At 39.9% G+C, this 27534-nt stretch overlaps 1 protein-coding gene across 3 annotated transcripts; it reads right to left on the bottom strand.

The window, feature by feature from the left end:
• Positions 1–111: 111 nt before the first annotated feature.
• On the bottom strand, positions 112–27534 carry LOC124872410 (oxysterol-binding protein 2-like). Of its 3 annotated transcripts, XM_047372365.1 has the most exons (15): positions 27076–27534; positions 25261–25466; positions 20839–21089; positions 20535–20703; positions 10031–10151; positions 9881–9947; positions 8987–9124; positions 8630–8875; positions 8366–8486; positions 7654–7757; positions 7440–7535; positions 5584–5768; positions 5280–5500; positions 4631–4793; positions 112–4514 (listed from the first exon to the last, which is right to left on the bottom strand). In XM_047372365.1, the coding sequence occupies exons 1-14, from the start codon at positions 27234–27236 to the stop codon at positions 4651–4653; spliced, it is 2229 nt and encodes a 742-aa protein (XP_047228321.1). In that variant the 5' UTR covers positions 27237–27534; the 3' UTR covers positions 112–4514; positions 4631–4650. The 3 variants fall into 3 exon arrangements, with proteins under 3 accessions (XP_047228321.1, XP_047228320.1, XP_047228322.1); XM_047372364.1 differs by having other exon boundaries at positions 112–4793; XM_047372366.1 differs by lacking the exons at positions 25261–25466; positions 27076–27534 and adding an exon at positions 24615–24726 and having other exon boundaries at positions 112–4793.

The raw sequence follows: 27534 nt of genomic DNA, 5'->3' as shown, positions 1-27534 counted from the left end.
AAAAAATGCATTAATTATAAAAACTTAAAATAACATATTCCTATTAACAAAAAAAAAATCACATTTTGATGCTGTAAGAAACTGTAAGAAAAACAACAGAAACAACAAGGATTTGACTGAACCATATCACAGTTTCTTTTGTAGTATTTTATTTGATTTCGAAAATTTAAACTTTCTGAGGTAACTGGGCACAAAAGGTGAATTTACATCATCTTTCATTGCCAATCCACAAACATTAGAGAGGTTAGAACACTGCTCACTACAAAAGTGCATTTGCACTTTTAAACCATGCATAGTTACTGTGTGCACTGCAATGGAAACTTCCAGATTTTGCACCATGTTTCTGCAGATAAACAAGACCTTGTGCTTTTTTTTTAATAGGATTTTATATACTATTTAGAATAATATTACATACAGCATCTAATCCTCTTACATTCACAATTTAGCCTCTGCAACACCATTAGATGCATTCGGGTTCAACTACTCAAAACCAGAAGATAAAGAGTGATTGTATAAATATTCAAGTAATGTTAAACATTTTTATTACAGTGATGTAACAGATGAGCTTCTATTTCTACAGTATTGTTGCTAAATACAGGTCGAAACTGACCTGACAGCCACATATGTGAACCATGCCCCATTATGACACACAGTAAGGTCTAAATACACAAGCAAATATTGGCTAAGGAGGATATTTACTAGGGATGCCCATGTGCATGTTAGCAACTAATCCATCACTCATCTAAGGGAAATCTAAACTAGTTTGACCTAAGTGGTGCTTTTTTTGTACGTTAATAGCTGTTCAGATTACATTATTGCTGACATATAGCATCTTAAAGTAACAACAAGAACAGAAAAATAATATTTACATATACACAAATAATGATATACATATCTGTCATGGATATCTTAATTTCTTAAACTTAATATAGGGAAAATAGTTGTTTAACACATTGATGTCTTAAACTGACTTGTATTATCAAAATAAATTACCTGAATGTATTCCTTATAAGTCTGGAGAGAATAAATAACATCTATAATCTGTATAAAAAGTTTTTTGTTTCTATCTCATACTTTGTATTAATACTGGTTTGTTATATACTCTAATTAAGGCTAGAATTACCATTAACCACCAATAGAAGTTCTCATTGTGCACAATCCAGGAGGTTAAACTGATTTATGCATCAGAGAAACTCTTAAAATTGAGTTTTAACACATTTTCAGAAGAAAAGCAGACATGCGCCTTGAGTGTTCTCGAAGCATTTATATTGTTTATATTTTTTATAATCTTTAAAAGGAAATTGAGCATTTTTCATCACGGCTCTGCACATATATCTCCACAAAAGTTTTTTTTTTTACTTTGTTTGATTTAGAGATCGGAAATAACAATAACTTACTTCCAGTAGTTGCTTGCTTTTTGGATTTTCTGTTGCAGCCTGAGAACTTTATAAGTTGTATCATTCAGAAATTATGTTTGTTTATGCATCCATCTTCCTTTTTTTTTTACTGTTGATTGAGGAAAAAAATATGACACAAGAGGCCCATTCAGCCACATTTAATCATTTAAATCAGAACACGGAGATTCCAGCATCAAAGTGCTAGGAATACTAATGGATTTATGATTCAGGCCATGCTGTAAGTTTATCTCTTTTGTAAAATATTTCCGTAAAGAAGAAGAGATATAAAGGGAAAGACATGGACATGAAATGAAAAATCTGGAGAGTTTCTATGTCGATTTACAGTGGAGGAGGCAACAAAGAAGTAAACAATTGAACTAAATAGTTAGAAGGGTATTAAAAATAGTGGTGGATGGTAGGTGGAACATGAGTGCAATTACAGTGCTGAGAAAGAGTATTTGCCCTGTTTTTGCTTTTCTGCTATGCCTAAATATTTCAGATCAAACAAATTTGAAGTACAGAAAATGATGGTTTCACTTTTTAAGGGGAAAAAGCTATCCACACCAACAAAGACAATAATCTGCACCAGCTCTGAATGGTTCAAAAAACAAAATGAAGGTTTTGGAGTGACCTAGTCAAAGTCTGGACTTAAATGTGATTAGGATGCAGTGGCATGACCTTAAATGGGTTGTTGATGGTCAAAAACCGTCCAACGTGACTGAAGTAAAACAATTCAGCAGAGAAATGGGGGCTAAAATCCCTCTGCACCGATGAAAAAGGCTCATTGCCAGTCATTGAAAACGACTGATTGCAGTTGTTGCTGCCAAGGGTGGCGATTATTTTATCCCTCAGCACCAGATTCATTTGGAAAACATTTGCCTTAAGAAATGAAATCATCATTTGAGAACTACCTTTTGCATTTACTCAGATTTCACATCACCGTTTATCAGAAAGAATGACATATTATTCTTGCAGTTATCTGTTTTATGATGAAGTCAACACATCTAAATCCTATAGAGGACTTTAAACTGGATGGGGTGAAATGTGTTATTATCACCTTATGCTTCTAATATTACTTCTCAACAAGCCAAGAAGCAAATCCTACTATTTTCCAACCTGAAATTAGAACACTCTCACCGCGGTTGTGACGTGATTCCCAGCTCTGAGCTTCGACCTCGAAGACAGCTCTTAACACAGCGTATTTAATGAGCCACATTGACACTTTCAATTATTTTATGGTGCATTTTCACAAAGGAACCATTAAATCATTAAATAAATAAATGTATTATGACTTCTCCATTCAATTTTAACTGCTGAATTTCATGTTCAATATATACTTAGTAAATTATTGATGTAATAAAATAATTAGGGATACATTTAATATGATGCTTAAACAATAATTTAACCATTTACCTATTTAATAAATTAGGACCTAATGAAAAATCTTAAAAATGTAAATATAATCCAAACTGCAGAAGTAACCTCTTAAAGGGTCTTCTGGTGAAAAACAATGTCAGTTCCATCCTGCCTTGATTCATACTAGTCTATGAATTGTTGCGTTTGTTCCCACATAATGATGTTGCCACCCCAGTGCTTGAATGCAGAGATGGGATTTGTTAAATGGTGCTCAGTATTTGTTCTGCAAACACATTGTTGGGAATAGTGGCTCTTCACATCCTGTCTTATAAAATCAGACAATTATGCTCCTCTTCATCTTGATGCTTGATGCTTTTTTCAAATCCCCAGCAGACTGTCATGTTTCTTCAAATGTCGTTTTATGTTCAACGAGTCTATCAACTAAACTAATAGAGTGCAGCATTAATAGCAATTTATCTGTATATTATCTCGACAAAACAACTCATTCATAATTATATAGGCTTATTGATTATGGCTGACCTGTTCTCCCTGATTAATCTGTTTAACTGGGCAGCCAAATCTAGAAAGCTTAAACCCAACTGTGCTTTTTAGGACTTTAAATGCAAGATTTTTCTTGTAACTTTCTCCAGACTTCTTTCTTACAAATGTTGCCCTCTGTTAGGCTTGAGCTGTAAGACCTTAAAATGACAGAAGTGTGTCGTCTGTGGACTTACTGAAGACAGTTGCTGAAGTAGCCCAATAATCACTGATTGTGGTATGGATTACCTGAGCTCAGAGTTGTGGCTGTCAAAGGAAATGGTTGGAATATTTATATAAACTGTTTTTTGTCTGTAATTGTGGAGGATTATGTGTAGATTGAATAGGACAATAGTCTTTCCAATCAAATTCTAGTATAGTACAAATTAGGGACATTTCTGAACCACTCATACAGTTTGACTTCTTACTGGAATGATTAATGTATTGAATATTTATTTATTAACTATTAGATTATACCCCTGAATGGGTCAAAAATCATAATAGTCTTACCTAATAATCTTTAAACAACTCAGAAATGTCTGCAGTTAGACATTTCAGGGCTTTTAAATGTACAAAAGACCTGCAGTTTGTAGTGTCCAACATCTAAGATAAAAATACATAAATAGTGTGGCTTGAGTATTTCATGGACTCAGTGAAACTTCTTTAGTGCTAATCCGATCATACATCTGCTCTCTTGGGGTTTGCACTGATCTGTGTTTGGAGTGTGCTGGCTTAAAGTTGTTAAATTGACGGAGTACACCTTTAACAAAACAATGGACACAATTTCTCTCAATCAGCCATCCATGAAACGAGGTCCTTGTTTTTAGAGGCCACCCTTGTGCTGCAGGATACTATTTTTGCGATTCTGAAACATAGTGTGGTACAAATCAACGAAGAATATGAAGGATCAATAACACATGCTCTGCTGAGACAACTTTACAGCAGAGAAGGCTCTGTCCCTCACTTTCAAAGACTGATATCCTTACTACCTATCACTGACTAGAGAAGGACGGTCAGTGAGTAGCAGACACCCAGAGAGCTCTGCACCCAGGCTTGCCCATGAACACCCAGTTAGGTGTGTTTTAGTGCTGAAATTGGTTCTCTGTAAACTAAAGTTCTATCACACTCACAGACAGCCACACGGAACTTGAATTGTTCAGATATATAAGTTCTGCAGACCACTTAAGCATATACCAACTGAAGCCATGCATCCTGGTAGCACATCTGCAACAGAGATTGAACAAATATACACAGGAAGTAGAGGCTAGAGGTTTTGTGCTTTAAAAGCTGAGTGTAAACAGCTGTCTCACTCACTACCACCTCTTCATCTGAGCTCTCACCTCCAACAACTACTAGATTCCTAGAAGATCTCAGGGCAATGACTCCAGTCTTGTCTTTCTTTAGCTTCCCAGTAGCCGCCTCTGTACTTGTAGGACGCTTCTCCTGTGTTTTCATCTGTTCTCTTCTCAAACCACACTGGCTGGTAACCTTCGATGTCTTGCACTGAAAACAAAGAGTTGAACAAGATTAAGAAAAAGAAAATATAATGTTGTTCTTCCAATGTATAAATAACAATATTGGGATTTTTGTGATTGATCAACACAAAGTAATTGTGAAGTGGAAAGAAAATGATACATAGATTTTAAACTTTTTTTTTTAATCACTACAAATCTGTAATAAAAATCTGTAATTTGTAATCAGCCCCGGTGAGTCAATCATTTGTTCATCCACCTTTTGATGCAATTACAGCTGCATGTCTTTTGGGGAATGTCTCTTCCAACTTTGCACATTTAGAGCCCGAAATATTTGTCTATTCTTCTTTGCAAAACCACCCAAGCTCCGTCAGATTGGGTAGAGAGCCTCTCTTTTTGAATAATAAAAGTGCTACAGGCCATGTTCAAAGCTTTGGGATATTGTTTTATAACGTAACTTTAAACTTTCTCATGAAGATGTTTACAATGTTATGGTTTCGGGGGTTCAGGTACTCACCTTCCTCCAGGACCTGATTAGCTTGCACCTCCCTTCTTTTCCTCTCCAGTCTCTGACGTTCCTCAAGCCGCTGCTTCTCGATGTTTGCCTCGTCCCACAAGCCTGCCTCCATCAGCCGCTGGTCCGGTCGCAGACGGCTGTCGGTAGGTGCAACACCCTCCTCCGGCTCGTTTAAGGTCAGCGCCAGGGCGGAGAAATAGTGCATGTTCTCTGCATTGTCTCTGAGAAGAGATGAGAGAACTTTTCTGATGTGTACTTATGCAGTCAAGTAGAGGTGGTTAAGTGTTAGATTTCAGAAACATACGGAAGAGGATATTTTTTCCACAGCAGTTTGGGTTGAAGAGTCTGATAAACAGTTTTTTGTTTGCCTTCAGAGCCTCCACACCCCTGGCTGCTTTCCACTATTTTTGCACTTTCCATTTTGTCATCCCAGGTTCCTGACAGGATGTAATGGGCGGTGCCCTCTCCATCCTCCACTACCCCTGTCACCTAGAGAATGCAACGAAAGGAGCATAAGGTGAAGATTTCAGCTACACGAGGTTCCTAAAAAGTCTTAAACAGCTTGGAAAAAGAATAGAATTAAATAAATGCATTTTCTAGGTTTGGAGAGTTCTGGAATATTATAATTATAAATCATAATTCAGGAAAATAATTTCTTAACCAAAAATCATTACTTACGAATAGAAATCAGAGATGTTCCCCGGCTTTTGTGATTATGGGCTCTAAGCTCTTAATAATTACAGTTAGCAAATTTCTCATTAATAATTGTTAACAATTTAACAAAATGAAGGTGGGGGAACTTCAACCTTGTTTTGACAGATAAATCACTCTTGCACGAGATAAACACAAACGCTTCTCTTCATTATATATATGAAGATTTATTGAAGCCAAATAATTCTGATATACCATTATTCTGGTCCAAAAATCTTCACCTAACTAACAAGCTCTATCCTACGTAAAGGGGATAAAAATGACTAACAATAAAAAAATATATATATGCGCATTGAGTGTCTATGAAGATCAAACCAGCAGTTTAATGGACAAAATGTGCGATTTGGATTAACTTGGAAAGAGAAATCCTCCTTGGGTGCTGATGCATCTCGATTGCAGTGATCAGCTGGTAGACGGTGGGCTGTGCTGTTAGCCACGACCAGCCAAAGAGTCATAAAACTGAGGCGGGAACTTAGTGGAAAAAAAACCTCCAGCAATAAAACTGGAACAAAGGAGTGGTCAGGCGAGGCCCAGACAGCAGTTGCTTTGAATGGAAAAACTTTAAAAGTCCAACTTCTAACTCCTGGCTGATTTGGGATCAGCCGGACAAAAACACGCAGCACTTGCACAGCAAATCAAAACAGCTCACCATAAAACACTTCAATCTGTATTGCATGCAACAAGTTGATACCTTGGATTAACTATTGGTGATTCTGAATCACCTTAACTATGCCTCATCCTGCCCAGACCTCTAAATGGACCTATCCAATTTAATATAAAAAGGACGAAATTACTCTGACATTGATTTCTTCTCTCCACTAGTTGAGGATGGGCCAGGTCTGAAAAAAAAAAAACGAGGGGGGGAACACGCGTCCGTGATCAACTCAAAAAATGGTCAACTTCTCATTCGTCCGAAACAGGAAAAGAAAAAAAATATGAAGAACCGTTTAATGGACTGAATCACAAGGACGAAAACTCATCTCCTTGGAAATAAAACCTCTGTGAGTTTTGCACCTGCGCCGGGTGTCGGCAGGGTCTTCGATCGGTATATGAATCTTCTGACCTTCTTGTATCAGACAGATTTCCAGCTTTCAAGCTCTTCCGGGAATGGTCTTGTGGAGCAAAAAAAGTTTGCCTGCGAGCTTTTGTCTCTCCAGATATGCGCCTCCGTTGCGTCGTCCCGTGACACGCTGGAAATGGCAACGAAAGTTTATTTTCCGCAGGTTTTATAATCCCGGGTGATGTCAGAGCTGCGATGTCTGTTGAGCTGCGTATGTTGAACTGCGCAGCCTATTTGATCTGTCCGACCAAAATGGACAAGAGTAATACAACCTGACTTGAAAAATATGTAACCCTGATTAGATGCCATCTCTGCTCTGTTTCAAAACTGCTGGCTAGCTCAAGTTTAGCAACTGCTTGTCTGTAACTGAGCGGAAACGTGAAACTTACTTTTCGTGGAACTTCCCTGGAGAAGTAGCTGTATGGGGAGAATTTGAGACGGCAGGTGTCCTTTGTGGTGGTGTTCACAATGTCAATGTCCCCAGACTGTCAGCGGTGTCAGACATGAGGACAGTACGAAGAACAGATGGAACAGACATAAGTTGACTGCTCCTATTTTACCTCAGTTGTAGTTGTAGACTATAATTTATAAGGCTAAACCCACCTGATCGATCCAAAGTTTCCCTACAATGATGTTGTGCACTGTTGATGTCACTTTGCTCCACACATAATGGTTTCCACTTGAGTGGAACTGCAGGTGAATGTTACCTGAGGTGAAGACCAAAACACACAAACACCACTTGCCTGGATCATTTGTATTTTATAGATTCAGTTTGGCTAATGTTTATATTAATACAGCACCCTCCACAGTTATTGGTACCCTTGGAAAAGATGTGTAAAAAAAACTTAATATGAATTCAACTTTTATTGCAGTCAGTGAAAAAAGTAGGAAAGTAAATTTATTCATTGGAGAAATAAATTGCACAGAATTCTAAATCTTCTTTGTTTCTTTAAGAAATCTGTGACAGACTGCTGCTGTTAATATTTTGTACTACCCCCTTTGGCCACTAGGATAGCGCTCATTTCACAAGGTTGGGGTATACAGAGAGAGGGATCTTTGACCATTTCTTTTTGCACAACCTCTCTAGATAGTTCTGAGTCCCGTGTCTTCTCTTATGTTCTCGTCCCTTCAACTACGTCCAGGTTTTCCTGAGCATTTAGGTCTGGGGACTTTCTCTCTGGGGGCTAGTTTGGGGACTAAAATGGCCATTATGAAAGGTTGCTTTTATCTCTAAAGAGCAGTTGTTGCTGAAAGTTTCAATCTGGCCAATAAATCTGGAGAGTGCTGTTCTTATTTGCTGCTTACTGCTTCTTACCTAATGGCATTACAGAAATATATTTCCCACGAAACTTGCTATCAATAGTTATGTGCTGCCACAGAGTCCATCCACACTCTGACGCCACATGGTGGGCAGCAGCTGGTGGATGATGGCTGACCTGAGATTGAACGGTATAAGCTAGCATCAGTGAAAGCTATTAACTGCAGACCCATCCCATCATTTGAATGCTTAGATGGGTAAACTGATGTGTTTGTGTGCGGTGACGAAGCAGTACAATGGATGCTTATGTTTGTGTCTCGCCTGTTCAGAGATGGAGCGATAGCCGTACTCCTCCAGTCGGTCCAGCTCGTAAGTCTCCCCCAGCAGAGGGTTGAAGGGCTTGGCGGTTCGATGGACTGTGGTTGAGTAGGATGAGACAGAAAAGGCGGCCACAAGGCCCATCTGCTCCAGGGACGAGTCGCAGCGAGCAGCCCGGTCCAGCAGCTCGCTGTACTCCAAATCCTCCGTCAGACGCTGCAGCATCGACAGCGGCTCGTTGAAGTTTACCTGCAAGAAAACATGTCATTTCTATCTGGAGAGAAGAAATTCACCTCTACAATATTAAATACCAGCCCATTACCAATTCCTATGTGCACAAAATTGTTTTTTTTGATTTACAGGCATGGGAATCCTGGATAGGTCTTTTCCGATGCAGTTTTTCATGATGCTCCACAAGTTAAGGGAGTAGTTTGGTTTGTCAGGGATACGGCTGCGCCTTGTTCTTCGTAGCTGCATCTGATTTGTGCCTGAGGTGTCCTTTAAATAGCAAAAAAGTAAATAAATATTAACTGAGAACTATTCACACCACTTTGAATTCTTCCACATTTTGTCACGTTACAACCACCAACTACAATGTATTTTATTCAGATTTTATGTGACCGACCAACACAAAGTAGTGAATAACTTTGAAGAGCAAGAAGAATGATAGACTCTTTTCAAATTTCGCAAATAAAAATCTGAAAACCTTGTCATACATTTGTATTTAGCCCCCTTTACTGTGATACTCCTGAAAAAAAATATGTGCGGAGCTGCAGAGATCCAGAGCTTAGGAAGCAGAATCTGTTGACAGGACAAAGATTAGTTGTTCACTCTCTTATGGAAGTAGAAAGAAAGAAAAACATTGTCAAAAGAAAGCTATAAGACGTTCGGTTTACACATTGTGACAAGCCACAATGAAGACACATCAAACATGCTGAAGAAGGGGCTGTGGTCAAATTAGATCAATATTTATCTTTTTGGGCTGAATGCAAAATGCTATGTGTGGTGGAAAACTAACTGAGCACATCACCCTGAACACACCATCCCCACTGTAAAACATGGCAGTGGCAGCATCATGCTGTGGAAATGATTTTCTTCAGCTGGTCAGAGTTGATGGGAGGAAGGGCGTTTATGCTCGTAATGAGACAAAATGTGAACAAGTTCCAGGGGTATGAATACTTTTACAAAGCACTGTACACAATAAAATGAAGACAAACATGTTTGACATTCAGTGTTAATACTGTTTTGACTCACACTCTCATTGTGAGTCCAGTGATTAGGCACTCCTCCACTCATCATACTCTGGTTACTGCCCGAGCGCCTAAAACAAAGCAGTGGGTCAGATAATAACAGTTACCAGAGCTAGAGCCCAGCTTTGAGATCACTAAACGTGACGCCCCCTACTTGCGTTGGATATTGCCTGTGGCAGTCACAGTTATGAATGAAGGGCCGTCCTCCATGGCATCAAAGAACTCCGCTTCTTCATTTTCATCACTCGCGTCCCCCTCTTGAGGCCGCTCCACACCTGCAGGAGAAAGCATGGGACAGATTAGCTGAAGGAGTTTCATTTTCTAAGTGTTTTCAATTTATGTTACATAAAGGTTGTTTATTATTGTTACTATAAATGATTTCTTATGTGTTTTTGACTAAAGCAACTCAAAAACCAGAGTTCTAGGTTGTTATTTTTTAATATTGCCATTAAAATGTTAAAACATGAGCAATGTCAGAGTAAAATTACTTTGATATAACTGTTTATTGAATACAATTTGAAGCAATTCCTAGCAGGACTGGGTGTGCAACATTTGAAATATTAAGTAATAATGAGTTATTTAATCAAACAGTTGTGTGTAGCCTGGCAAGGGTCAGGGTCCTTATGTAGTCTGGAAAAGTCTGAAGCTTGATTTAAGTATTTTCCAGATCTGGGACAAAATAGAGTAGGAAAAATATGTATATTTCCAGATTCTATTAAGTGTTTAACTGTCTAAATGCTGAAAGTACCTACTCATCTATCTGTCCAAAGACATAAAAAATGATTTCACTACTTCCCGTTTCATTTGTTTTTGTCACATTTAAATGTCCGACATCATCTAACAACTTTTAATATTAGTCACAGATTTCCAGTTTTGAAATCATGATTTCATTAAGTAAAAACAACTATCCAAACCAATCTGGCACTAAATGGAAACGTTATTGACCACAGAGCATAAAACTGGGAAATATGAACTAAGCTGGGTTTATCTGTAAATTAAATTGTATGTAAATTGTACAGACAGGGAAAGCAATCAGCCAAGAGTAAAATAGTTTTAAGTGTAGCTTTCTTTGTACCAATTTAAACTGAAGTGATGGGTTTTTGCAAATGAAAAAACTCACTTTTTCTTCCAGGTTTTACAACTATGCTTACCTGTTAGGTCAAATACTTGAGCAAATGATTTATACAAACTGACTATAACTGGACAAATACTCCCTTAGGATCAAAGATTTCATGGTTTTTAAGTTAGACCACATTTTAAGTCTTAATTTGCCTGAAATTAGAGAAACATGGTATAATATACTGAAATGAAAGTCAAAAAAACAACATTCCACTTTTATTCTACAGTAACAAAGTATCCCTGTGTGTTTTCACTATTACGTTGCTATAGCTGCGTGTAATACCCCTTGGGTTGGGAGCTCTGGGTAACGTCACTTCCTGTTTTCGCTGTTGCACTGGGTGTGTGAAGCTCTCTCGTTTGATCTGATTTCTCTCTACTGTGATATCTCTTACTTGTTATAATACATAAGCACGTTAAAACACTTACTTTCTGTTGCTACTTTTAACGTTTGGGGACTCTCCGTGTTTACACGGTTTTTCTAGTAGTGGTAAGGGGTCGCTAGCTTAGCGTTAGCTCCACCATGGCTACCCGTTCTACTGTTTCTCTCTCTGAGTCTCCTCCTCTCTCCTGCTCTCTGTGTCAGATGTTCAGTTACTCCTCTGCCTCCTTTAGTGATAATGGGACGTGTAATAAATGTAGCATTTTTGTAGCTTTGGAGGCGATGGTGTCGGAATTGGAGGCCCGGCTCCGCGCTGTTGAAAAACCAGCAGATAGCCGAGGCCCCTTAGCCAGCGCGGAGCCACTGAGGGTAGCTCCCCGTAGCTGTCCTCCAGCAGAGCCCGCGCAGCCGGGGCCTCAGGCTGGCTGGGTGACGGTACATAGAAAGCATAGTCCTAGATCCCAGCCCACAGGTCACCACCAACCCGTCTGCGTTTCTAACAGACTTTCCCCGCTCAGCGACACACCCGCTGAGAAGCAGACTCTGGTAATTGGCAGCTCCATAGTCAGAAACGTGGCACCAGCGACCATAGTCAAATGTCTGCCGGGGGCCAGAACGGGCGACATCAAATCCTACCTGAAACTGCTGGCTATGGATAAGCGTAAATACAGTAAGATTGTTATTCACGCTGGCGGTAATGACACCTGGTTACGTCAATCGGAGGTCACCAAAGTTAGTGTTGCTTCGGTGTGTAAGTTTGCCAAAACAATGTCGGACTCCGTAATTTTCTCTGGTCCCCTCCCCGATCTGACCAGTGACGACATGTTTAGCCGCATGCTGTCATTCAACCGCTGGATGTCTAGGTGGTGTCCAGAAAATAATGTGGGCTACATTGATAACTGGCGAACATTTTGGGGAAAACATGGTCTGATCCGGAGAGACGGTATCCATCCCACTTTGGATGGAGCAGCTCTTCTTTCTAGGAATCTGGCCAAATTTATTAGTTCTCCAAAACTCTGACAACCCAGTGTTCAGACCAGGAAGCAGGGTCGTAGTTTAATACTCCTCTCTGCAGCTTCTGTACTGCTACCCACCCATTACCCTATTAAGACAGTGTCTCGCACACGACCAAAATCGAATAGATGAAAAAATAATCTAAAAGGAGGAAATCAGGAAAATCTAATAAAAATAAACACAACTCAGACCGAAAAGAAAAATAAAACAATTAAATGTGGCTTACTGAACATAAGATCTCTCTTCAAAGACACTGCTAGTTAGTGACCTGATTTGTGACAATCAGATTGATTTATTTTGCCTCACAGAAACCTGGCTGCAGCAAGAGGATTATGTTACTATAAATGAGTCAACTCCTACTAATTATTTTAATTTTCACATTCCTCGAATTACTGGGCGAGGAGGAGGAGTAGCAACCATCTTTCAGTCGGATTTATTGATTAGTCCCAGACCAATCAATAGCTACAACTCTTGAATATTTAATCCTTAGTTTTCCTCATCCAAATTGCTAAGCACTAAAACCACTCCTGTTTGTTGTTTTGTACCGTCCAGCAGGCCCTTACTCTCAATTTTTAGATCAGTTTTCAGACCTTTTATCTGATTCAGTGTTAAATACAGATAAAGTTATTATAGTGGGGGATTTTAACATTCATGTAGACGCTGAAAGTGATAGCCTAAATATAGCGTTTAATGCTATCTTAGACTCAATTGGCTTTGCTCAAAACATTAACAAACCTACCCACCTTTGTCTTCATTCTCTGGACCTTATGTTGACATTTGGCATTAAGTGTAAAGACATAACAATATTTTCTCATAATCCTGTCCTGTCTGACCATTTCTTAATAACCTTTGAGTTTAATTTAACCGAGTACTCCACACCTGAAAGAAAATTTCATTACAGTAGATCATTATCAGGCGATGCTGTAACAACCTTTAAAGAATCTGTTCCACTTTTAATTTCCTCATTATCACTGAAAAGCACAGTGGAGGGCAATAATTCTGTTTCTGCCCCTTCACAAATAGATTATTTTGTTCATAGTGTTTCTTCATCATTGCGTGATGCATTAGACAATGCAGCCCCATTGAAAAAGAAGGTAATCATTCATAGGAGGCTAGCTCCTTGGTTTAATTCCGAGCTGCATACTTTAAAGCACAATGTTAGAAAATTGGAGAGAAAATGGCGCTCTACACACCTAGAGGATTCCTACTTAATCTGGAAAAATAGCCTACTGTTGTATAAAAAGACACTTCACCAAGCTAGAACAGCTTATTTCTCATCATTAATAGAAGAGAACAAGAATAATCTTAGGTTTCTCTTTAGTACAGTTGCTAAACTTACACAGAGTCATAGCTCTGTTGAGCCATCCATTCCCTTAGCTCTTAGCAGTCATGACTTTATGGGATTCTTCTTAAATAAAATTGATTGTATTAAAAAGAAAATCTTTGACATACTCCCGAAGATGATTACTTCATCCTCAACAAGTGAGACAACATTGGAAATAACTGTAGAACCTGATTTGTGTTTGGACTGTTTTGATCCTGTGAAGCTTCCTGAGTTATCAGAAATATTAGCTTCATCTAAACCTTCAACTTGTATGTTAGACCCAATCCCAACCAAATTATTTAAGGAAGTGTTCCCTCTGATTACCAGCCCCATTTTAGATATGATTAATCTATCTTTAGTAAATGGATCAGAACCACAGGCTTTTAAGTTAGCTGTAATTAAATCTTTACTTAAGAAACCTTCGCTTGATCGAGATGACTTGAAAAATTACAGACCTATATCCAATCTTCCATTCTTATCTAAAATTCTTGAGAAAATAGTTGCTAATCAAATGTGTGAGCATTTACACAGCAATGACCTGTTTGAAGAGTTTCAGTCAGGCTTCAGAGCTCATCATAGCACTGAAACAGCTCTGCTGAAAGTCACTAATGATATTCTTATGGCCTCAGATAATGGACTTGTGTCTGTTCTGGTTCTGTTAGATCTCAGTGCTGCATTTGATACAGTCGACCATAATATTCTCTTAAAAAGGCTGGAATATGCTGTAGGGATCAGAGGAACAGTGCTAGGCTGGTTTAAATCTTATCTGTCTGACAGATTTCAGTTTGTTCATGTAAATGATAAATTATCTTTAAACTCCAGGGTTAATTGTGGAGTATCACAGGGTTCAGTACTTGGGCCAATTCTCTTTACTATATACAGGTCCTTCTCAAAAAATTAGCATATTGTGATAAAGTTAATTATTTTCCATAATGTCATGATGAAAATTTAACATTCATATATTTTAGATTTATTGCACACTAACTGAAATATTTCAGGTCTTTTATTGTCTTAATACGGATGATTTTGGCATACAGCTCATGAAAACCCAAAATTCCTATCTCACAAAATTAGCATATCATTAAAAGGGTCTCTAAACGAGCTATGAACCTAATCATCTGAATCAACGAGTTAACTCTAAACACCTGCAAAAGATTCCTGAGGCCTTTAAAACTCCCAGCCTGGTTCATCACTCAAAACCCCAATCATGGGTAAGACTGCGGACCTGACTGCTGTCCAGAAGGCCACTATTGACACCCTCAAGCAAGAGGGTAAGACACAGAAAGAAATTTCTGAACGAATAGGCTGTTCCCAGAGTGCTGTATCAAGGCACCTCAGTGGGAAGTCTGTGGGAAGGAAAAAGTGTGGCAGAAAATGCTGCACAACGAGAAGAGGTGACCGGACCCTGAGGAAGATTGTGGAGAAGGGCCGATTCCAGACCTTGGGGGACCTGCGGAAGCAGTGGACTGAGTCTGGAGTAGAAACATCCAGAGCCACCGTGCACAGGCGTGTGCAGGAAATGGGCTACAGGTGCCGCATTCCCCAGGTCAAGCCACTTTTGAACCAGAAACAGCGGCAGAAGCGCCTGACCTGGGCTACAGAGAAGCAGCACTGGACGGTTGCTCAGTGGTCCAAAGTACTTTTTTTGGATGAAAGCAAATTCTGCATGTCATTCGGAAATCAAGGTGCCAGAGTCTGGAGGAAGACTGGGGAGAAGGAAAAGCCAAAATGCCAGAAGTCCAGTGTCAAGTACCCACAGTCAGTGATGGTCTGGGGTGCCGTGTCAGCTGCTGGTGTTGGTCCACTGTGTTTTATCAAGGGCAGGGTCAATGCAGCTAGCTATCAGGAGATTTTGGAGCACTTTATGCTTCCATCTGCTGAAAAGCTTTATGGAGATGAAGATTTCATTTTTCAGCACAACCTGACACCTGCTCACAGTGCCAAAACCACTGGTAAATGGTTTACTGACCATGGTATCACTGTGCTCAATTGGCCTGCCAACTCTCCTGACCTGAACCTCATAGAGAATCTGTGGGATATTGTGAAGAGAACGTTGAGAGACTCAAGACCCAACACTCTGGATGAGCTAAAGGCTGCTATCGAAGCATCCTGGGCCTCCATAAGACCTCAGCAGTGCCACAGGCTGATTGCCTCCATGCCACGCCGCATTGAAGCAGTCATTTCTGCAAAAGGATTCCCGACCAAGTATTGAGTGCATAACTGTACATGATTATTGGAAGGTTGACGTTTTTTGTATTAAAAACACTTTTCTTTTATTGGTCGGATGAAATATGCTAATTTTGTGAGATAGGAATTTTGGGTTTTCATGAGCTGTATGCCACAATCATCCGTATTAAGACAATAAAAGACCTGAAATATTTCAGTTAGTGTGCAATGAATCTAAAATATATGAATGTTAAATTTTCATCATGACATTATGGAAAATAATGAACTTTATCACAATATGCTAATATTTTGAGAAGGACCTGTATATGCTTCCAATAGGTCAAATTATCAGGCAGCATAGGATACATTTTCACTGTTACACGGATGATACTCAGCTTTACTTATCCATGAATCCTGATGAACCCAACCAGTTAGATAGACTACAAGCATGTCTTGAAGACATAAAAACTTGGATGACTTTAAATTTTCTGCTTCTAAATTTAAACAAGACAGAAGTTATTGTCTTTGGACCGGAGTCTTTAAAAAAGAAACTGCTTAGTCAATCACTTAACCTGGATGGCATTAAATTGACCTCTGATAATAAAGTAAAAAACCTTGGTGTTACTTTTGACCAGGACATGTCATTTAAATCCCATATTAAACAGGTTTCTAGGGTTTCCTTCTTTCATCTCCGGAACATTGCCAACATTAGAAATATCCTATCCAGGAGTGACGCTGAAAAACTAGTCCATGCATTTGTTACTTCAAGGCTGGATTATTGTAATTCGTTACTATCAGGATGTCCACAAAATGCAGTTAAAAGCCTTCAGCTGATTAAAAATGCTGCAGCAAGAGTTCTGATGAAAATTAGAAAGAGATAATATTTCCCCTATTTTAACTTCCCTTCATTGGCTCCCTGTTAAATCCAGAATAGAATTTAAAATTCTCCTCCTCACATATAAAGCCCTTAATGATCTAGCTCCATCATACATCAGAGATCTGATTGTTCCATAGGTTCCTAACAGAGCACTTCGCTCTCAGACTGCAGGTTTCCTGGTGGTTCCTAGTGTCTCTAGAAGTAGAATGGGAGGCAGATCCTTTAGTTATCAGGCTCCTCTCCTGTGGAACCAGCTCCCAGCTTTAGTCCGTGAGGCAGACACCCTGTCTACTTTTAAGGCTAGGCTTAAAACTTTCCTTTTTGATAAAGCTTATAGTTAGAGTGGCTTAGTTTATCAGGGAGGGAGCCTTCCTCCCTCCCTGTTGGATGGAGTAAGGGGGAGTCAGGTTTAGCCTAAACCGGCTCAGTTATGGTTGAGGTGCAAACACATCCTCCATTTCTGCTACCTGTATGACCCCCTCTCTTTTCCAATGGTTTTAATCAGTCTGACAGAGAGAGGTATCCCAATCATTGTGGTTTTTAGTGTAACAATGACCATCAGTGGGACCCTTTGTGAGGTGCCTTGAGACGATATTGTTGTAAATAAGCGCCGTTTAACTAAATAATCTGAACTGAAACTATTTGTGTAGTTATGCTGCTATAGGCTTAGGCTGCTGGAGGACATAACGACCACTTTCACCCTCTTCACTACATTCTCACACTACTCTCCAATTTTGCATTATTTGCTGTTATTTCAGCTTTTAACTTTGTTCTCTCTTTTCTCTTCCTAGAAGCTACACCTGGCCTGTCTCTGTGTCTGCCTGTGACACCTTTCTGGAGAGGGGAATCGTCCGAGCTTCTGCTGGCAACAACTTAATGCTCACCCTCTACCGATGATCGACATAGCCCTGTCTATTTGTGTTTAACCCTTTCTCTCTCCTAGACATGGCAATTGACTGAGCTTAACTGTATCTAACTGTATGTGCTCTCTTTCAGACTCCAGCCTTGAAAACTGGCTCAGAGTTTATCTGTTCTTTCTTTCTAGATGAAACGACTAAAGGAGCTACATCCATTAACATTTACTTTTCCTTCCCATAGAAAGTACTCCTGGATCAGTGCTTCTTTGTTCTCTTTGTGTCTCTGTTCTTTCTCTCAAACCCCCAGTCGGTTGTGGCAGATGGCCGCTCACACTGAGCCTGGTTCTGCTGGAGGTTTCTTCCTGTTAAAAGGGAGTTTTTCCTCTCCACTGTCGCTACATGCATGCTCAGTATGAGGGATTGCTGCAAAGTCAACGCCAGTGACTGTCCACTGTCTCTACATGCTCATCTGGGAGGAGTGAATGCTACAAGTCACTGACTGGATGCAATCTGCTGGGTTTCCTTAGACAGAAAAACTTTTTATCCAATTTGAATAAATAACTGAATCTAACTGCACTGTTCAATGATTAGGATTAATTGGAATGTACAGGGGTTGGACAATGTAACTGAAACACCTGTCATTTTAATGTGGGAGGTTTCATGGCTAAATTGGACCAGCCTGGTAGCCAGTCTTCATTGATTGCACATTGCACCAGTAAGAGCAGAGTCTGAAGGTTCAATTAGCAGGTTAAGAGCACAGTTTTGCTCAAAATATTGAAATGCACACAACATTATGGGTGACATCCCAGAGTTCAAAAGAGGACAAATTGTTGGTGCACGTCTTGCTGATGCATCTGTGACCAAGACAGCAAGTCTTTGTGATGTATCAAGAGCCACGGTATCCAGGGTAATGTCAGCATACCACCAAGAAGGACGAACCACATCCAACAGGATTAACTGTGGACGCAAGAGGAAGCTGTCTGAAAGGGATGTTCGGGTGCTAACCCGGATTGTATCCAAAAAACATAAAACCACGGCTGCCCAAATCACGGCAGAATTAAATGTGCACCTCAACTCTCCTGTTTCCACCAGAACTGTCCGTCGGGAGCTCCACAGGGTCAATATACACGGCCGGGCTGCTATAGCCAAACCTTTGGTCACTCATGCCAATGCCAAACGTCGGTTTCAGTGGTGCAAGGAGCGCAAATCTTGGGCTGTGGACGATGTGAAACATGTATTGTTCTCTGATGAGTCCACCTTTACTGTTTTCCCCACATCCGGGAGAGTTACGGTGTGGAGAAGCCCCAAAGAAGCGTACCACCCAGACTGTGGCATGCCCAGAGTGAAGCATGGGGGTGGATCAGTGATGGTTTGGGCTGCCATATCATGGCATTCCCTTGGCCCAATACTTGTGCTAGATGGGCGCGTCACTGCCAAGGACTACCGAACCATTCTTGAGGACCATGTGCATCCAATGGTTCAAACATTGTATCCTGAAGGTGGTGCCGTGTATCAGGATGACAATGCACCAATACACAGAGCAAGACTGGTGAAAGATTGGTTTGATGAACATGAAAGTGAAGTTGAACATTTCCCATGTCCTGCACAGTCACCAGATCTAAATATTATTGAGCCACTTTGGGGTGTTTTGGAGGAGCGAGTCAGGAAACGTTTTCCTCCACCAGTATCACGTAGTGACCTGGCCACTATCCTGCAAGAAGAATGGCTTAAAATCCCTCTGACCACTGTGCAGGACTTGTATATGTCATTCCCAAGACGAATTGACGCTGTATTGGCCGCAAAAGGATGCCCTACACCATACTAATAAATTATTGTGGTCTCAAACCAGGTGTTTCAGTTTCATTGTCCAACCCCTGTATGTACCTGACTGTTGTGAAGTGCCTTGAGACAACATGTGTTGTGAATTGGCGCTATATAAATAAAACTGAATTAAATTGAATTAATAATGTTGATATAGTAAGAAAATAATGTAACATGTGTAATGAATTAGGACTCAGCATGTCCAGCTAGAATTGGCCAATTTCTTGTTCATTATTTACTCAGTCAATCTGGAAACTCCAAGAAATTATTTTTTGCCAACGAAAGACAAATTCACTGCATTTAGTTTGTCCTGATCTAAAACTGAACAAAAGTAATAACGAAATATATCAGAATCAGTCTGCTGCAATTATAACAAAACCAGGTATTGTATAGAAGATTGTGTTTTTTTACACTGATATAGTATTTCTTACGGTTCAACATTAAGTGTGCCAAAATCAACTTCTAAAAATCTATATTAATACCTTAAACCATCAAGTAAGGCAAAAAGGGTGTCCAGAGTTGTTAAATAAGAAGGAACGTAAGTTTTGTGTTTGCTGCTGCAAATTATAAGATATAATAGCTTTTTTTTAACAATTTGTCAAAAATAATGCCTATAATTTACTAGATATGATTGAATAAAGGAGATTAAATTCCCACACAGTTGATAATCCAGGTTTATATTATTAAGCTTCAGCTACAACACCTCCTCACACCTGTGAGATAATGTTTTTTAATCCATGCTGTTGCTGCAAACCTCTTGATTCATATTCTTGTAAAAAATATTATGTTGGATTAAATATTCGTTTACAAAAGTCCAATTTAATTCTTGGTTTTAACTACTGGATTTTGTTTGTTCTTCCATTTTAAATGAAGTATTAATTAATCTTTTAATTGGTTTTTAACAAATTTTTATTTTCTCAGATTTTAATTGTTTTATAATATTAGACTAGTTAAATGTAGATTAACTCTGCTACAACAAGCAAGAAAGTTAATTAATTCAAGATGACTTGAGTCATACAAATGCGTGAAAACTAGCAGCCATAACAGTGCCATCACAGATACTAGATTTGTCTGTATGTGGCACTGAGAGTTATGTCTCACCTGTATATGAGGTGGGATTCTCCCTCCAGGCTCTCTCCAGGCTGTTGTGCTGTTTGGCTAACTGTTCAATGGTCTCCTCCAGATGGTGGCGCTGTTCTCTCTCATAGTGCAGAGCCTTCTGCCACCGCCGGCTGTGAGATTCTGCCACATCCAAAAAGTCACGACAAACCTGAGGTGTGAACATAACATATCAAAGCACACTACAGGCACCGAGGCCTCACTACATTCCCTCATTAAGGGCAGTAATCGGTTTAGCCTTTACGCTGGCTTTATACCAGCAGAGATATGAGCTGAGTGAACTCACATTGATCATAGCATTGGAGGTGATGCGGAAGAGAGTGGCTCGCTCATTAACAGCTTTCACTTTGTCCGTGCCTTCCGTGGACCCACGCAGGTCTTCGAGCTCACTGAGGGAGCGCTGGAGGGCGGCGCCGTGCTTTCCGATCAGCTCATTACAGGTGCTCAGATCCTCCAACTTGGTGGCCAGAGACTTCAGTGCTCCTTGGGTGAGGGCACGGTCCTCCTGAGGCACAGGGGTTTCATCACCTGAGTCATCTTCACACAAAGAAACCAAGGTATCGGTTTAAAAACTGAGCAATTAGAAATATGTCTGAACAATCTGTGTGTTAATGATGATGAGATTCTACACTGGAGTAGACGGCACTGTCTACTCCAGTCAGAAAGATGTTTAAATTTAGAGTTAATGGGTAGCGGATGGGAAGGAATAATAACACTTCGCACCCTGATCTCTAAACAACCCATCTTCCACAAAATCAGAAAGCTGTGAATGAACACTGTTGCCTTGGAAACGTGGGCCTATGCAATCAGGAGGAAAGGCTATTTTTAGATGAAGAGGGAGAAAAAAGTATGACGCATCTACCCCTTTTCCTCCTCTCTTTCTGTCTCTCTTCCTCTAGCTGGCACGAGCCGAGCTGCGAGTCTTTAGTCCTTTCAGAGCGTTTCAAGGAGACGGGACTGATTACTAAGCATCACAAAGCATATTTACAATAAACAGTGCTTTCCTTGAACTTTTGAACATTTTGTCATGTTACAACCACAAACCTATTCTATTCGGATTATATCTGATAGATCAACATAAACACATCATTTTGAAGTAGAAGGAACGTTATGGTTTTCATGATTATTTACTAATAAAAATCTGATTAACTAACTAAAATCTAGTGAAACCAACTGGCTTTGGAAGTTACCTAATTAGTACACAAGACTCCACTTGTATTTTAATCCCAGTTTTAACTACAGCTCTCCAGGAAAAGCCTCGGAGGTGGGAAAAACAAGTTTACCAGTAAGCTAGTAAATGGCACTATGAAAGCCATTGTAACTCTGGAGGAGGTGCAGAGATCTACAGCTCAGGTGAGAGGATATGTCGACAAGAAAGCTATTAGTCTTGCCTCCACGAGTCTGGCCTTTATCGAAAAGTGCCAAGAAGAAAACCATTGAAGTCCCATATACTACTTGCCAAAAGCCATGTAGGGACAACAAATGTGGAAGAAGGTGCTGTGGTCAGATCACGGTAAAATTATCCTTCCTGGCCTTCATGCAAACTGCAATGTGTGGAGGAAAAGTAACGACATACATCACCAAAGCACACCGTCTCCACGGTGAAAAAAAAACGCTGGTGGCACCACCATGCTGTGGGGATGCTTTTCTTCGGCAGGGACGGGGATGGGAAGATGGCTGGAGCTAAATACAGTCCTGGAAGAAAACCTGTTAGAGGCTGCAAAAGACTTGAGACTGGGGTGGAGGTTTGCCTTCCAACAGGACACGAAACAAAAACGCACAGCTGGAGCTACAATAGGGTGGTTTAGATTAAAGCAGATTCATGTGCTACAATGGTCTAGTCAAACTCCAGATGAAAATCTAAAGGAGAATCTTTTGCAAAACTTGATGTTTACAGAGCCTCTTCATACAATCTGACTGACCTTGAGCTATTTTGCAGTGAATACAAATGCAGGCCATTGCTTTTAGATGATTTTATCTATAAAATTGTTGAAAAACCTTGATCCTTTCCCTTCCACTTTCCATTTATGCTAATTTGGGTTAGTCTGTCATATAAAATCCCAGTAAAATACGCTACATTTTGTGGTTGTTCAGTGGCAAAATGCTGAAAAGTTCAAAAGGTGCAAATACGTCTGCAAGGAATAACAGCTTGTCTTTGAAGTATACCTATAGCTGCTATAGTCAACTTAGTGCCGCTCCTGTTACTTAAAAATACAGAAATTTGGGCTTTCTCCAAAGTCAGTCAATCATTTTCTACCGCTTATTCCATAGTGGGTCGCAGGGGAGCTGGTGCCTATCTCCAGCAGTCTATGGGCGAAAGGCAGGGTACACCCTGGACAGGTCGCCAGTCCATCGCAGGGCAACACACAAACAACCATACACACACTCATTCATACACTTAAGGTCAATTTAGAGTGACCAATTAACCTAACTGGCATGTCTTTGGACTGTGGGAGGAAGCCGGAGTACCTGGTGAGAACCCACACATGCACGGGGAGAACATGCAAACTCCATGCAGAAAGACCCCCGGCCGGGAATCGAACCCAGGACCTTCTTGCTGCAAGGCAACAGTGCTACCAACTGCACCACCGTACTTTTCTTTGTTTCTGTAAAATATATATATTTTTTATTTTTTAGGATTCATTTAGCCTTGATATATTAACTGAATGCTGAAGCCTAAAATTGTGCATGTAATAACAGAATAAAAATGATACTAAAGACACCAGTGTATGATAGGTCCTGCATTTTAAATAATCCAGCTTGAAAACAGACACATCTGCCTCTGTAGGACGTGATGAAATGTTCCTAGGTTAAAACTTTCTCTGCTAAATGAAATAAATTCCAGAACCCACGAGCATGTAGCTTGGATGTAGGCCAGTATAGTATGGTCTATGAGTTCAAAAGCATGAAGACAAACTATTAATGGGTAAAGAAAATTAAAAAAAACAATCAGGGCAAACTGGATTGGTTAAAGTCCCTGGAGAAAAAGATTAAAAATGAGAGGCTGAAGTATACTTCAGGCTGTAATGGTTCCATGACCCACATATAGCAGATTTCTGCTGCTCAAGGTGGTACAAATTCAAGTTCTCCGAGGCTATCTGCCATCCAACATGTTCATATGGAGATGCAAAGCCATTAAGCCCATCCTGGAACGGTGATGGATGTGTAGGGGAATGACACAGAGGGCTGGTGAGTGCAGAAATTGGTTGTTTTTTCCACACTGGAGAGTCACAGGAGAGTCAGAGAGCAAATGGTGACTCATAGTCAAACCACAGAGTGGGAAGGGAGTCAGTCTGTGCATTTAAAGAGCACATAACAGCTACAACACACCTGTTTTTACAGATTCAAGAATGCAAAGCTCACGTGTGCATATCATGTGACAGATATCACACAGTTGGTGCCTCAGTGCTTCTGCAAACTCCACTTAATTACTGCTGTTCTGATCTGTTCAGCCAATTAATCTGCTCTGGGACAGAGCCTGGTGGCTGCTTATGAAAGGGTAATCTGTAATCACCTAACCAAAATGCACCGGGATTTGTGTCACTGCTTGCTGTACAGTTAAACTAAAGAGCAACGACTAAGCTTTTCACAATTGAAAACAGAGAAAACCAAAGCATATGGTGATTTCTGAACTCTCTATGACCTCCGGTATGACGCAAAACTGGGTTTGATCCTTTTAAATTCTTCTCACAAATTAGAGTCCAATCACTAATGCAAAAACAAAATCAGCAAGTGAAACATCGATTTGCATCTTGCAGGCACAACCCTCCTCTACAGCACTGAAGAGTGCTTACAGGCACCTCTTCAGGCATTGATTTGTATAACTGCTGCATTTAACACCCTACTTCTTTAACTAACTGTGTCATTTTGACACCTTTAAAGCTGGCTCTACATTTCAGTTGAACACACAATAGTAAAACTAAATAAACTCCACTATGAGACACTCTTGGGGAGATAACAGATACGCAAATTGATCCAGAAAAAGAAACATGCAAACCACAAATGATCTACCTGAAATCTTATTGTGCTGTAAATATTAGAGAAAAAAAACAGCTTACTTACAAGTCGACACTTATTGAAAAGGCTGCACTTGTGTCTGCCTATTGTCCTTAAGTGGAAAATATTTTAAATGAAAGCCTATCACACACGCCTATGTCTCTCCCTCTCGCTTTTTCCCTTTACCCCTCCTGCTACCAGAATGGGAGGAGGAGGAGGAGTCAGGAGAGGAAGGTCATTTCATTCAGCACTGACTGCCATCACACTGAAGGAGACAGGGAGGGAGGTGGTGGATGCAAATTTCTGCATGCTTTTATATTTATTTGTATTTCAAATAAAGAAAGGGGTGTTCAAGATTTACTGATTCTAATCCTATCCCCTCCATTCTCATATAACATATAATCATGTTTGTAGCAAAAAGTAATGTAGGAATTCTAATTTTATAGGAAATATCCTTTTTGCCTTTAAATAGCCTTGTCCCAACAGACAGCTTGGTAGCACTGCCCTCTGGTGACCTGTTCTTTAAATGACACTTCAAATTACAACATTTTTGCTTCGCTTCCTTAAGAGCCTGTTTTCTAGATCAGACAGTCTGCTTTAATACATGATTAAAAATAATAAATAAACATACATTTTTGAAATGACACTACTTTCATCACAATGTGTTGGTCTGATTTTATGGATAAGAAAAAGGAGAAAATATTAATCTTACCTGAGTGATGCATCAGAAGCGTGGCATTGGCCTTTGCTTGTTGCAGGGCCGACACCCATCTCTGACATTCCCCCTCAGATGTGGCCTTCAGGTGGTAGCTTCGGCCTTCACTGGTTAACACAAAGTGACAGGTGTCACCCACCTCGATGTGAGCTTTCGCCAGGGGAATAGTGCCCCGGCAAGTGTGCGCCATCTCTGCCTGAGTCCTGAAGCAAAACAAAACAAAAAAAAACCCAGACCCCGATATTAATAGAACTTGTGTCAAACAAGAACAAAAATCTGTGCTACTACTGCAAAACAAGCATGTTTTAAGACAATATGCCTATCTTTTTCACACCATTGATAGTACTACTAGCTCAGCAACTCTCTTTTAGCTGTGTTTCTCCCCTAAAGGGAACCACAAATGGAGCTATTGCTTCTATTAGCTCTGTTAACTCCGTTTTTTTGCCAATAAAAGAGACCCTTGTGGGTCATAGCAAATGTACAGTGGTTCTGCTGGAGTATTCTTCTTGTTAAAGGGAGCCATTCCTTCCCGCTGTCACCACACGCTTCCTTAGATGGATAACCTGTTACCAGCTGGCATTATATATCCAACTGACTTTGACAGTATTGTATTGCAAATACGATCAAAGAGGACCATATATATATATATATATATAATTGAATCTGAATATGTCAGTATGACTGGACAGTACTGGTATTAATTATAGATTAACCATATATTACATTAGAACTGTATATTAGTTGACATGCTTTGTCTTGTACAGTGCTTTGAGAAGTGATGCAATATAAACAAACTGAGCTGAATGTTTAAAAGCAACTGGATTCCAAAACTGATTTTTTTTATTTTTATATATAATTCAAAAAATACAGCAGCATTGCAGAGATGAAAGGTCAGTCATCCACTCAGCATGGAGAAACACTGGGTGGCAGAAACCGAACTTAAAGAAACATAAATCAGAATTTTGTTAAAAGAGGAAGATTGTGCTGTTTAAAAGTGAGCGCAATGGTTTTGTTTATTAACCATCAAAGCATTAAAATTTTAACAAGAGCCGCTGTTTTGGGAATTTAGATGTTACAATATACAGTTTAGGTCTAAAAAAAAACAAAACAGGAGAGAATAAAATGGATGGTAAGCAATAGCATAATCAATAAGCTATTTTGTGACATACACACAGCAATATATAGGGATGAACAATATTCACAAATTCATAATTAGCACAATATCACTGCACATAATATGCATATCGCAAAGACCTGCTTGGACCGCAATAAGTGCTGGCAAATTATTTAAGTATCATGCATTCACACACATGTTTATAATATATTTGATTAAATTTGTTGTTTAATGTAGCATTAAAAAGGTTTTTTAGAAGGTAGGGAGGAGGTAAAGAAACCAAAGCTAAGTTGTTTCAATTCCAAAGCAGCAGATTATACAATAAAACAATGTTTTTCAAATGGAAGTAATACATTATGTTTTATTTTTCAGTACCTGGATAGACTACTCAACGGAAAAAAATATGTGTTTATTTATAATATAAGTATGTATATCAGGCTTGATGATGGACAAGCAGACTTGACTAGACTAGATGTGTTTTTGAAACATGGGAACCCAATGGTGGCAGCCCCCTTTAAGTGACAATCTGGGACTCTAATTCCACCAGAAAGCAAAAAGTTTGATTTCACATTCTTTAAAAAAAAACGAATCACATCATCTTTACAAACATGATGCAAAGAAATCCATCTTCTGTTAGCTTTAAACTAACTGAATAAACCCCGCGTCGGGTGGAGCCCCAGCCGTTAAGACACCGTTACCTGTAGTAGGACAGCAGGCCGTTGCTGAGGACGAACCACCGCCGCTGGTAGCCCTTCAGGTAGTTGGTCCATTTGAAGAGCCAGCCCTTGTGGGTGTCCAGACACGGCAGGTGGAGCCCGGGGAGAGTCGGGGAGGGTAAGCTCTTCACCAGCTCGTTCATCTGTCCCCTCTCGGCTGTCCGCGTCCCTCCAGCGGGATGGACGGAGCAGTTACCGTGGAGTTGTAAACAGCTGTACCGTTAGCTAGCAGCGCACAGACAGACTGGACTCTGCTCTGTTAGCCTGCAGTTGTTTCTGTGTCCCTGAGAAGTGAAGCGGACTTTAAAAATGATCACGCAAGTATTTTTAGATATGAAGACATACGAAACCAGAAATACTGCACTGTAATGTAGTGATGGTAAAGCTTGTGAGCCTGAGAGAAAGGAGAACAGGATGACGTCCTTATTACAGGATTGTAGA

The sequence above is a fragment of the Girardinichthys multiradiatus genome, chromosome 8 (assembly GCF_021462225.1).
Source record: "Girardinichthys multiradiatus isolate DD_20200921_A chromosome 8, DD_fGirMul_XY1, whole genome shotgun sequence".
Lineage (NCBI taxonomy): Eukaryota > Metazoa > Chordata > Actinopteri > Cyprinodontiformes > Goodeidae > Girardinichthys > Girardinichthys multiradiatus.
This window is presented reverse-complemented; position numbering and strand designations above follow the sequence as displayed.